This window comes from Hypanus sabinus, chromosome 9 (genome assembly GCF_030144855.1).
Source record: "Hypanus sabinus isolate sHypSab1 chromosome 9, sHypSab1.hap1, whole genome shotgun sequence".
Classification (NCBI taxonomy): Eukaryota; Metazoa; Chordata; class Chondrichthyes; order Myliobatiformes; family Dasyatidae; genus Hypanus; species Hypanus sabinus.
The window spans coordinates 109,944,181-109,956,893 of NC_082714.1; the positions used below are offsets into that span (position 1 = coordinate 109,944,181).

A 12,713-nucleotide genomic window follows, 5' to 3' on the forward strand; every position below is an offset into this window, starting at 1 on the left:
GGGAGCCTGAGGGTTGTGATGCTTCCATCTGCTTGCTGCCCTGACCCTGCCATGTGATTGAGATTCGTGTCCAAGGAGCCCTTCTTAATAACAGCAGAGCACAGTATAGATGCTGCCTACTGAGGTACTGTGCAGTGTAGCTCTTGGAGGCTCATCACCACCTCCACCTCTCAGCCCGAGAAACTTCACCAGGGTAATGGTTGAGGAGGAGATTAACTTCCAAGAACGTTATCATCTTGATTTGCTTTTGCTGTGACTTTACGGGGTGGAAACTTCCCTTCTCAATGCTCTTCATCGTTCATGTACTAACAAAACTGTGTACATGTGTGCGTGGAGGTGGATCTGTGTGCACGAGGGGATTATATGCAAGGATGCAGGCTTCATATTATGCTGTGTCTTTGTGGGTCTGCATGCAAGGATAGTCTGCGTGTTGTATATGGGCTGAGGGGCCCTACATGAAGAAATATGTGTGACAGAATAGAGCATTGACTCCGTGAGTGCACAGAGGATCTGTGAATGTTAGAGTATCGGGACGGTATAAATACATTGATAGTGTTGGGCTTGTGTGGATGTGCAGCAATTGGGAATAATCTATGTGGGTGTTCATGAAGTATCCTTAAGTTATACAGAGCCTATATATACCTCCTGTACCTGTTAAAGTGGCCACTGAGAGCGTGTTCATGGTCCTCTGCCGATCCACTTCAAGGTTTAAAGTGTTGTGAATTTACAAATGCTCTTCTGCACCCTGCTGTTACAATGTGTGGTTATTTGAGTTACTGTCACCTTCCTGTCAGCTTGAACCAGTCTGGCCGTTCTCCTCTGACCTCTCTCATTAACAACGTGTTTTCACAAACAGAACTGCTGCTCACTGGAATTTTGTTGTTGTTGTTGTTGTTGTTTGCACCATTCTCTGTAAACTCTCTGAGTAAAAATCCCAGGGGATTAGCAGTTTCTGAGATACTCAAACCATCCTGTGTGGCACCAGCAATCATTCCATGGTCACAGATCTTCCCCATTCTGACGTTTGACGTGTACAACAGCTAAATCTCTTGACTATGTCTGCATGCCTTTATGCATGATTGGCTGATTAGTTATTGCATTAATGAGCAGGTGTCCAGGTGTAGCTAATGAAGTGTATGTGTATATGGGGCATACCGCCATCAAGCGACTATGCCTATGTGTGTGTGTACACTTCACAAATGCAGTTACTTCTCACCCTCTGTAACCTGTTCAGTGAAAGAAAGGAGACTGTAGGGTATGTCTTTTGTCCTGGGGAGAGATAGGGGTTACTCCCTAATGGCAGCCACAGTGACTGGTTTATGACCACTAAGAGGCTGACAGTGAAGTAAATCAGCTCTCAGCATCCAGACCCTACCAACAGACAGTACTCTTTTATGTCATGCATTTTATTGCTGCTGCAAAACAATAAATTTCATGACCTCTCTCAGCAATAATAAGCCTGTTTCTGATTCGGACATTCATACAGCTTTTCCACTTCCACTGATCACAAAGTAGTCGTGCATTTATTCAGCCCCAGAGGGGTGGGGGGGTGCTGTGGTGAGCGAAGGCTTTGGGATCTTACTCAGCGTTAGGCCCCGGTCAGTGATGCGGATACGGCAGCCGGGATTAGAGCTGGTCGTGGCGCCCAGAACCATCAGGAGCAACAGGCCAGAGATCCAGAGAGCCATCGTCTTCCGATGGACCTGCAAGGCAAGGAGCAGCAGTCAGTCACAGGCTCCGCACAGACCAACCGCAGAGCCCACGGCCGCAGCCTTGTTGCTGACATCGTCTGCACTCGGGGGCCTCCAGGAGCAAGCCTTTCCGGACGGTAGCATAGAAGCAGCAAAAGGCCATTCCGTTTCTCCAGTCTGTCACGCAGGAACAGAAAGATGTTCGTCAGACCCTCAGACCTGTTGGACAAGCCCAGTAGACCATTCAGCCCCCTTCTTCATGCCTTCTGTGCAGACGGAAAGGGTCTAGACTTCAAAAGCATGGGTGCAGGCAACAAAACAAATGGATAATTGTGGAGCTGTGAGGGTTGGAGGAGCAGACATTTCTCAGAAGGCTGAGAGTCACAGAACACAGAACAGTATAGGCCCTTCAGCTCATAACGTTGTACCAACCTTTTAACCTACTCCTCAATAAATCTAACCTTTCTCCCTACACCGTCTGTAACCCTCCAATTTTATTTTGGTGTGGAATAGAGCATAATAAGGGCTTGGGGGCATTGTAAATGAGGATCGGAACATTAAACCTGAGCTATTGCTTGCCAGCAGCCAAGGCAAGTCAACGGGCTCCAGAATGTCGGGATAACGGGACATGGTCAGCGAGCACACAGTTTATAGGTGGAGTTTTGTGAGTACGGGGGTTGATGGGTTCCTCCACCACAGGGACGGTTAGCAGAGGGCAATGAGTTAATTGTTAGAGTCAGGAGGTACAGGGTAATTGGTTAATGTTGGAATCAGTGAACGAAAACCAAAAAAGTTCAAACGGTGAAAACAAAATGCTGGAAGCACCCAGAGGATCAGGCAGCATTTGTGCAAGAGGGATAAGGTCATAAGATCAATTTTATTCATCACAGGTACATTAAAATATACACTGAGGTGTGACGTTAGCTTCAAATAAAATCAACGAGGATGTGCTGGGGGCAGCCTGCAAGTGTTGTCCTGCTTCTGGTGCCTTCATAGCATTCCCATAATTTACCAACCCTCACCCTACGTCTTTGGAATGTGGGAGAAAGCCACACAGAGGATGGACAAACTCCTTATTGACAGTGATGGGAATCGGACCCAGTCGCTGTGCAATTGCACAAACCACCATGGCACTCTGCCGCCCGGAACAACGACTGTCTTGGAGATACTTCGTCAGAACCAGGAAGAAGAAAGGCAAGTACATTTTAGGCAGCAAAGAGTGTGGGGGTGGGGTATGAAAAGGTGAGAGCAGGCGACCCAGTATGAGAGTTAGGGGTGTGTTAAAGTCAGTTTAAACTGTCTTGTGTCAGGCGCTGATGATGGCAAAGGTGCAGGACATGCCTTTCAGACAGTGAGCTCCAAAAACCCACCACAACTCTCCAGGCAGACTCACTTCCTCCCTCATTCTTCCACCAATTACTTTCCATTTACTCCTGGAGTCTGACCCTTCTGCTGAGGGAAGTGAATGCTTTTTATTTACTTTAACAGACTCCTCTTCATCTCCTTTTGCAGTTCCCGATTTATCCAATCTTTACTCACAGCTTCAATTTTCCATTCCTGGTGAAATCGGTTTAAATCCTTTTGTCGACTTCAGTGCAATCACACCTTTCTTGTATTGTGGTGACCTGAGTTTTATCTGGTTCTTAGCTGTGGTCTAACAAGACTTGTATACAGTACGACTGTAACCAACCCCTCTACTTTTATACTCGGTACCTCATTAATAGAGGTTATTCCCATATGACTATTTAATCAGCTGTCTTGTGATCATTGTAGATGTGTACTGCAAGGTCTATCTGTTCCTCCAGACCACATTACCACCCCCATATATCTTCCCCTGCCAAATGACACACCCCCCACCACTTTGCCATTTCCCCACCCAACAAAGTGTTGCAGTGCAAAGAGATCTGACAGTTCTTGCTCATGGAAGTCCGGTGGAAAATTGTCCTATATTGCAAGGTGTATGGACATAAACATCAGAGAAGAGCTGGTGCAGGATTACAGGCTGTCAGCAATGCCTCACCTGGAGTAGCTCTGCCTGCGTTGGCCCCCCTATTTAAGAGACGAAGTAATCTCAAGGGAAGGGCCTGTCCGAGGGTTGAAGGACTCTGTGTGTGCATTGGGAGGAATGTGGCTTGTTTTAATGCTTGTTAAGCTCTGTTTTGTTGAGTGTTACGTTGTTCTGCCGAGCGTCGAGCATCCTATGCTGTACACCAGACATGAGCCTGTCCTCATCCCATCCATGGGGGTGCTCAATGTTGAGGCAAATGACGCATTTCACTCTATGTTTCGATGTTCATACATGTAAAGTAAATTTAATTCTGATCACTAAAGGCAGGATGGAGCCATCACTTAGTGATTCTTGGAATGCAAGGTTTAACCGGTTGGGCAGTTGGACACCATTAGAGATGAGCAGAATGTGGGCAGTTGATCCTACTGAAACAGGGTTGGGGAGAATTGATGGAGTGGATGCTGAGAGGATCTTTCCCCTTGCAGGTATTTACAACAAAGGAATATGCTTTCATAATGAAAGGCCGCCCATGTAGGGTGAAGCTGAAGAGGAAATTCTCCACCTGGACGATCAGCAATTTCTGCAGCTCCCTACCATGAAGATCTCTACAGGTGGAGTCGTGGGGTGAACACGAGGCAGAGATTAACAGATATTGAAACAAAAGAGAGTAAACTGAAAAGAGGGTCAGTATAAAATGGGTACCCTCTGTACCAGATTGGTGTAAACAGGGTATTCCTTATACCACGTAAATGACAAGCGGGTAACCCTGTCCCGGGTCAATGTAAAGCGGGTACTTTCTGTCCTGAATTAGTGTAAACCGGGCACTCCCTATCCCGGGTCAGTGTAAACTGGGTACTCTCTGTCCCAGGTCAGTGTAAAACAAGTATTCCCTGTCCCAGGTCAGGGTAAACCGGGTACTCTCTGTCCCGGGTCAGTGTAAACCGGGTACTCGCTGACCCAGGTCAGTGTAAATCGGGTTCTCACTGTCCCCGGTCAGTGTAAACTGGGTACTCTCTGTCCCAGGTCAGTGTAAGCTGGGTACCCTCTGTCCCAGGTCAGGGTAAACCGGGTACTCTCTGTCCCGTGTCAGTGGAAACCGGGCACTGCCTGTCCCTGGTCAGTGTAAACCGGGCACTCCCTGTCCCGGGTCAGTGTAAACCGGATGCACTCTGTCCCAGGTCAGTGTAAACCGGATGCACTCTGTCCCATGTCAGTGTAAACCGGGCACGCTCTGTCCCGGGTCAGTATAAACAGGATACACTCTGTCCCGGGTCAATGTAAACCGGGTACTTTCTGTCCTGAATTAGTGTAAACCGGGTACTCTCTATCCCAGGTCAGTGTAAACTGGGCACTCCCTGTCACGGGTCAGTGTAAACCGGGTACTCTCTGTCCCAGGTCAGTGTAAACCGGGTACTCTCTGTCCCGGGTCAGTGTAAACCAGGTACCCTCTGTCCCGGGTCAGTATAAACAGGATACACTCTGTCCCGGGTCTGTGTAAACCGGGTACTCTCTGTCCCTGGTCAGTGTAAACTGAGTTCTCACTGTCCTGAGTCAGTGTAAACCGGGTACACTCTGTCCCGGGTCAGTATAAACAGGATACTCTCTGTCCCAGTTCAGTGTAAACCGGGTACTCTCTGTCCCGGGTCAGTATAAACAGGATACACTCTGTCCCGGGTCAGTGTAAACCGGGTACTCTCTGTCCCAGGTCAGTGTAAACTGAGTTCTCACTGTCCCGAGTCAGTGTAAACCGGGTACTCTCTGTCCCGGGTCAGTGTAAACCAGGTACTCTCTGTCCCGGGTCAGTGTAAACCAGGTACTCTCTGTCCCAGGTCAGTGTAAACTGAGTTCTCACTGTCCCGAGTCAGTGTAAACCGGGTACTCTCTGTCCCGGGTCAGTGTAAACCGGGTACTCTCTGTCCCAGGTCAGTGTAAACTGAGTTCTCACTGTCCCAGGTCAGTATAAACCAGGCACTCCCTGTCTCAGGTCAGTGTAAACCGGGTACTCTCTGTCCCAGCTCAGTGTAAAATAGGCACTATCTGTCCCGAGTCAGTGTAAACCAGATACTCTCTGTCCCGGGTCAGTGTAAACAGGTACTCTCTGTCCCGGGTCAGTGTAAACCAGGTACTCTCTGTCCCGGGTCAGTGTAAACCAGGTACTCCCTGTCCCAGGTCAGTGTAAACCGGGTACTCTCTGTCCCAGGTTAGTGTAAACCAGGTACTCTCTGTCCCGGGTCAGTATAAACAGGATACACTCTGTCCCGGGTCAGTGGAAACTGGGTACTCGCTGTCCCAGTCAGTGTAAACCGGGCACTCTCTGTCCAGGGTCTGTGTAAAGCGGGTACACTCTGTCCAAGGTCATTGTTAACAGGGCACTCTACATCACAAGTCAGTGTAAACCGGGTACTCTCTGTCCCGGGTCAGTATAAACAGCATACCCTCTGTCCAGGGTCAGTGTAAACCGGGTACCCTCTGTCCAGGGTCAGTGTAAACCGGGTACCCTCTGTTCCAGGTCAGTGTAAACTGGGTTCTCTGTCCCAGGTCAGTGTAAACCGGGTACTCTCTGTCCCGGGTCAGTATAAACAGGATACCCTCTGTCCAGGGTCAGTATAAACAGGATACCCTCTGTCCCGGGTCAGTGTAAACCAGGTACCCTCTGTCCCAGGTCAGTGTAAACCGGGTACCCTCTGTCCCAGGTCAGTGTAAACTGGGTACCCTCTGTCCCAGGTCAGTATAAACCAGGCACTCCCTGTCTCAGGTCAGTGTAAACCGGGTACTCTCTGTCCCAGCTCAGTGTAAAATAGGCACTATCTGTCCCGAGTCAGTGTAAACCGGGTTCTCCCTTTCCCGGGTCAGTGTAAACTGGCTAATCTCTGTCCCGTGTCAGTGTAAACCGGGTACCCTCTGTCCCAGGTCAGTGTAAACCAGGTACTCCCTGTCCAGGGTCAGTGTAAACCGGGTACCCTCTGTCCCAGGTCAGTGTAAACCGTGTACTCTCTGTCCCAGGTCAGTGTAAACCGGGTACTCTCTGTCCCAGGTCAGTGTAAACCAGGAAATCCCTGTCCCGGGTCAGTGTAAACCGGGTACTCGCTGTCCCAGTCAGTGTAAACTGTCACTCCCTGTCCCGTGTCAGTGTAAACCTGGTACTCACTGTCCCAGGTCAGTGTAAACCGGGTACTCCCTGTCACTGGTCAGTGTAAACCGGGTACTCCCTGTCCAGGGTCAGTGTAAATCGGGTTCTCTCTATCCCGAGTAAGTGTAAGTGTAAGTGTAAGTGTAAACCGGGTACTCTCTGTCCCGGGTCAGTATAAACAGGATACACTCTGTCCAGGGTCAGTGTAAACCGGGTACTCTCTGTCCCAGGTCAGTGTAAACTGGGTACTCTCTGTCCCAGGTCAGTGTAAACCAGGTACTCCCTGTCCCAGGTTAGTGTAAACCGGGCACTCTCTGTCCCAGGTCAGTGTAAACCAGGAAATCCCTGTCCCAGGTCAGTGTAAACCGGGTACTCGCTGTCCCAGTCAGTGTAAACTGTCACTCCCTGTCCCGTGTCAGTGTAAACCTGGTACTCACTGTACCAGGTCAGTGTAAACCGGGTACTCCCTGTCACTGGTCAGTGTAAACCGGGTACTCCCTGTCCAGGGTCAGTGTAAATCGGGTTCTCTCTATCCCGAGTACGTGTAAACCGGGTACTCCCTGTCACGGGTCAGTGTAAACCGGGTACTCCCTGTCCCAGGTCAGTGTAAACCAGGTACTCCCTGTCCCAGGTCAGTGTAAACCGTGTACTCTCTGTCCCAGGTCAGTGTAAACTGGGTACTCTCTGTCCCGGGTCAGTATAAACAGGATACCCTCTGTCCAGGGTCAGTGTAAACCGGGTACTCTCTGTCCCAGGTCAGTGTAAACTGGGTACTCTCTGTCCCAGGTCAGTGTAAACCAGGTACTCCCTGTCCCAGGTTAGTGTAAACTGGGCACTCACTGTCCCAGGTCAGTGTAAACCAGGAAATCCCTGTCCCAGGTCAGTGTAAACTGGGTACTCGCTGTCCCAGTCAGTGTAAACTGTCACTCCCTGTCCCGTGTCAGTGTAAACCTGGTACTCACTGTCCCAGGTCAGTGTAAACCGGGTACTCCCTGTCACTGGTCAGTGTAAACCGGGTACTCCCTGTCCAGGGTCAGTGTAAATCGGGTTCTCTCTATCCCGAGTAAGTGTAAACCGGGTACTCCCTGTCCCGAGTCAATGTAAACCGGGTACTCCCTGTCCCAGGTCAGTGTAAACCAGGTACTCCCTGTCCCAGGTCAGTGTAAGTCGGGTTCTCTCTATCCCGAGTAAGTGTAAACCGGGTACTCCCTGTCCCGAGTCAGTGTAAACCGGGTACTCCCTGTCCCAGGTCAGTGTAAACCAGGCACTCCCTGTCTCAGGTCAGTGTAAACCGGGTACTCGCTGTCCCAGTCAGTGTAAACTGTCACTCCCTGTCCCGTGTCAGTGTAAACCTGGTACTCCCTGTCACTGGTCAGTGTAAACCGGGTACTCACTGTCCCAGGTCAGTGTAAACCGGGTACTCCCTGTCACTGGTCAGTGTAAACCGGGTACTCCCTGTCCAGGGTCAGTGTAAATCGGGTTCTCTCTATCCCGAGTAAGTGTAAACCGGGTACTCCCTGTCACTGGTCAGTGTAAACCGGGTACTCACTGTCCTAGGTCAGTGTAAACCGGGTACTCCCTGTCACTGGTCAGTGTAAACCGGGTACTCCCTGTCCAGGGTCAGTGTAAATCGGGTTCTCTCTATCCCGAGTAAGTGTAAACCGGGTACTCCCTGTCCCGAGTCAGTGTAAACCGGGTACTCCCTGTCCCAGTTCAGTGTAAACCAGGTACTCCCTGTCCCAGGTCAGGGTAAATCGGGTTCTCTCTATCCCGAGTACGTGTAAACCAGGTACTCCCTGTCCCGAGTCAGTGTAAACCGGGTACTCTCTGTCCCAGGTCAGTATAAACCAGGCACTCCCTGTCTCAGGTCAGTGTAAACCGGGTACTCTCTGTCCCAGCTCAGTGTAAAATAGGCACTATCTGTCCCGAGTCAGTGTAAACCGGGTACTCCCTGTCCCAGGTCAGTGTAAACCGTGTTCTCTCTATCCTGAGTAAGTGTAAACCGGGTACTCCCTGTCCCAGGTCAGTGTAAACCGGGTACTCCCTGTTCTGGGTTAGTGTAAACCGGGTAATCGCTGTCCAGGGTCGGTGTAAACCGGGTACTCTCTGTCCCCAGTCAGTGTAAACCGGGTACTGTCTGTCCCGGGTCAGTGTAAACTGGGTACTCTCTGACCCGAGTCAGTGTAAACCGGGTACGCTCTGACCCGAGTCAGTGTAAACCGGGTACTCCCTGTCCAGGGTCAGTGTAAACCGGGTACCCTCTGTCCCAGGTCAGTGTAAACCGTGTACTCTCTGTCCTAGGTCAGTGTAAACCGGGTACTCTCTGTCCCGGGTCAGTATAAACAGGATACTCTCTGTCCCAGGTTAGTGTAAACCGGGTACTCTCTGTCCCAGGTTAGTGTAAACCAGGAAATCCCTGTCCCAGGTCAGTGTAAACCGGGTACTCGCTGTCCCAGTCAGTGTAAACTGTCACTCCCTGTCCCGTGTCAGTGTAAACCGGGTACTCTCTGTCCCAGGTCAGTGTAAACTGAGTTCTCACTGTCCCAGGTCAGTATAAACCAGGCACTCCCTGTCTCAGGTCAGTGTAAACCGGGTACTCTCTGTCCCAGCTCAGTGTAAATTAGGCACTATCTGTCCCGAGTCAGTGTAAACCAGATACTCTCTGTCCCGGGTCAGTGTAAACAGGTACTCTCTGTCCCGGGTCAGTGTAAACCAGGTACTCTCTGTCCCGGGTCAGTGTAAACCAGGTACTCCCTGTCCCAGGTCAGTGTAAACCGGGTACTCTCTGTCCCAGGTTAGTGTAAACCAGGTACTCTCTGTCCCGGGTCAGTATAAACAGGATACACTCTGTCCCGGGTCAGTGGAAACTGGGTACTCGCTGTCCCAGTCAGTGTAAACCGGGCACTCTCTGTCCAGGGTCTGTGTAAAGCGGGTACACTCTGTCCAAGGTCATTGTTAACAGGGCACTCTACATCACAAGTCAGTGTAAACCGGGTACTCTCTGTCCCGGGTCAGTATAAACAGCATACCCTCTGTCCAGGGTCAGTGTAAACCGGGTACCCTCTGTCCAGGGTCAGTGTAAACCGGGTACCCTCTGTTCCAGGTCAGTGTAAACTGGGTTCTCTGTCCCAGGTCAGTGTAAACCGGGTACTCTCTGTCCCGGGTCAGTATAAACAGGATACCCTCTGTCCAGGGTCAGTATAAACAGGATACCCTCTGTCCCGGGTCAGTGTAAACCAGGTACCCTCTGTCCCAGGTCAGTGTAAACCGGGTACCCTCTGTCCCAGGTCAGTGTAAACTGGGTACCCTCTGTCCCAGGTCAGTATAAACCAGGCACTCCCTGTCTCAGGTCAGTGTAAACCGGGTACTCTCTGTCCCAGCTCAGTGTAAAATAGGCACTATCTGTCCCGAGTCAGTGTAAACCGGGTTCTCCCTTTCCCGGGTCAGTGTAAACTGGCTAATCTCTGTCCCGTGTCAGTGTAAACCGGGTACCCTCTGTCCCAGGTCAGTGTAAACCAGGTACTCCCTGTCCAGGGTCAGTGTAAACCGGGTACCCTCTGTCCCAGGTCAGTGTAAACCGTGTACTCTCTGTCCCAGGTCAGTGTAAACCGGGTACTCTCTGTCCCAGGTCAGTGTAAACCAGGAAATCCCTGTCCCGGGTCAGTGTAAACCGGGTACTCGCTGTCCCAGTCAGTGTAAACTGTCACTCCCTGTCCCGTGTCAGTGTAAACCTGGTACTCACTGTCCCAGGTCAGTGTAAACCGGGTACTCCCTGTCACTGGTCAGTGTAAACCGGGTACTCCCTGTCCAGGGTCAGTGTAAATCGGGTTCTCTCTATCCCGAGTAAGTGTAAGTGTAAGTGTAAGTGTAAACCGGGTACTCTCTGTCCCGGGTCAGTATAAACAGGATACACTCTGTCCAGGGTCAGTGTAAACCGGGTATTCTCTGTCCAGGGTCAGTGTAAATCGGGTTCTCTCTATCCCGAGTACGTGTAAACCGGGTACTCCCTGTCACGGGTCAGTGTAAACCGGGTACTCCCTGTCCCAGGTCAGTGTAAACCAGGTACTCCCTGTCCCAGGTCAGTGTAAACCGTGTACTCTCTGTCCCAGGTCAGTGTAAACTGGGTACTCTCTGTCCCGGGTCAGTATAAACAGGATACCCTCTGTCCAGGGTCAGTGTAAACCGGGTACTCTCTGTCCCAGGTCAGTGTAAACTGGGTACTCTCTGTCCCAGGTCAGTGTAAACCAGGTACTCCCTGTCCCAGGTTAGTGTAAACTGGGCACTCACTGTCCCAGGTCAGTGTAAACCAGGAAATCCCTGTCCCAGGTCAGTGTAAACTGGGTACTCGCTGTCCCAGTCAGTGTAAACTGTCACTCCCTGTCCCGTGTCAGTGTAAACCTGGTACTCACTGTCCCAGGTCAGTGTAAACCGGGTACTCCCTGTCACTGGTCAGTGTAAACCGGGTACTCCCTGTCCAGGGTCAGTGTAAATCGGGTTCTCTCTATCCCGAGTAAGTGTAAACCGGGTACTCCCTGTCCCGAGTCAATGTAAACCGGGTACTCCCTGTCCCAGGTCAGTGTAAACCAGGTACTCCCTGTCCCAGGTCAGTGTAAGTCGGGTTCTCTCTATCCCGAGTAAGTGTAAACCGGGTACTCCCTGTCCCGAGTCAGTGTAAACCGGGTACTCCCTGTCCCAGGTCAGTGTAAACCAGGCACTCCCTGTCTCAGGTCAGTGTAAACCGGGTACTCGCTGTCCCAGTCAGTGTAAACTGTCACTCCCTGTCCCGTGTCAGTGTAAACCTGGTACTCCCTGTCACTGGTCAGTGTAAACCGGGTACTCACTGTCCCAGGTCAGTGTAAACCGGGTACTCCCTGTCACTGGTCAGTGTAAACCGGGTACTCCCTGTCCAGGGTCAGTGTAAATCGGGTTCTCTCTATCCCGAGTAAGTGTAAACCGGGTACTCCCTGTCACTGGTCAGTGTAAACCGGGTACTCACTGTCCCAGGTCAGTGTAAACCGGGTACTCCCTGTCACTGGTCAGTGTAAACCGGGTACTCCCTGTCCAGGGTCAGTGTAAATCGGGTTCTCTCTATCCCGAGTAAGTGTAAACCGGGTACTCCCTGTCCCGAGTCAGTGTAAACCGGGTACTCCCTGTCCCAGTTCAGTGTAAACCAGGTACTCCCTGTCCCAGGTCAGGGTAAATCGGGTTCTCTCTATCCCGAGTACGTGTAAACCAGGTACTCCCTGTCCCGAGTCAGTGTAAACCGGGTACTCTCTGTCCCAGGTCAGTATAAACCAGGCACTCCCTGTCTCAGGTCAGTGTAAACCGGGTACTCTCTGTCCCAGCTCAGTGTAAAATAGGCACTATCTGTCCCGAGTCAGTGTAAACCGGGTACTCCCTGTCCCAGGTCAGTGTAAACCGTGTTCTCTCTATCCTGAGTAAGTGTAAACCGGGTACTCCCTGTCCCAGGTCAGTGTAAACCGGGTACTCCCTGTTCTGGGTTAGTGTAAACCGGGTAATCGCTGTCCAGGGTCGGTGTAAACCGGGTACTCTCTGTCCCCAGTCAGTGTAAACCGGGTACTGTCTGTCCCGGGTCAGTGTAAACTGGGTACTCTCTGACCCGAGTCAGTGTAAACCGGGTACTCTCTGACCCGAGTCAGTGTAAACCGGGTACTCCCTGTCCAGGGTCAGTGTAAACCGGGTACCCTCTGTCCCAGGTCAGTGTAAACCGTGTACTCTCTGTCCTAGGTCAGTGTAAACCGGGTACTCTCTGTCCCGGGTCAGTATAAACAGGATACTCTCTGTCCCAGGTTAGTGTAAACCGGGTACTCTCTGTCCCAGGTTAGTGTAAACCAGGAAATCCCTGTCCCAGGTCAGTGTAAAC

General features: G+C 51.0%; 1 protein-coding gene across 3 annotated transcripts in view; it reads right to left on the minus strand.

Annotated features, from left to right (window-relative positions):
• pltp (phospholipid transfer protein) overlaps window positions 1-12,713 on the minus strand; it is a 122,429-nt gene that overhangs the window by 56,518 nt on the left and 53,198 nt on the right. For all 3 annotated transcript variants that reach the window (XM_059980405.1, XM_059980406.1, XM_059980404.1), the window contains one exon: window positions 1,583-1,703. In XM_059980405.1, the coding sequence (XP_059836388.1) occupies window positions 1,583-1,688 (106 nt within the window). In that variant the 5' untranslated portion in view covers window positions 1,689-1,703. The remainder of the gene's footprint in view (window positions 1-1,582; window positions 1,704-12,713) is intronic.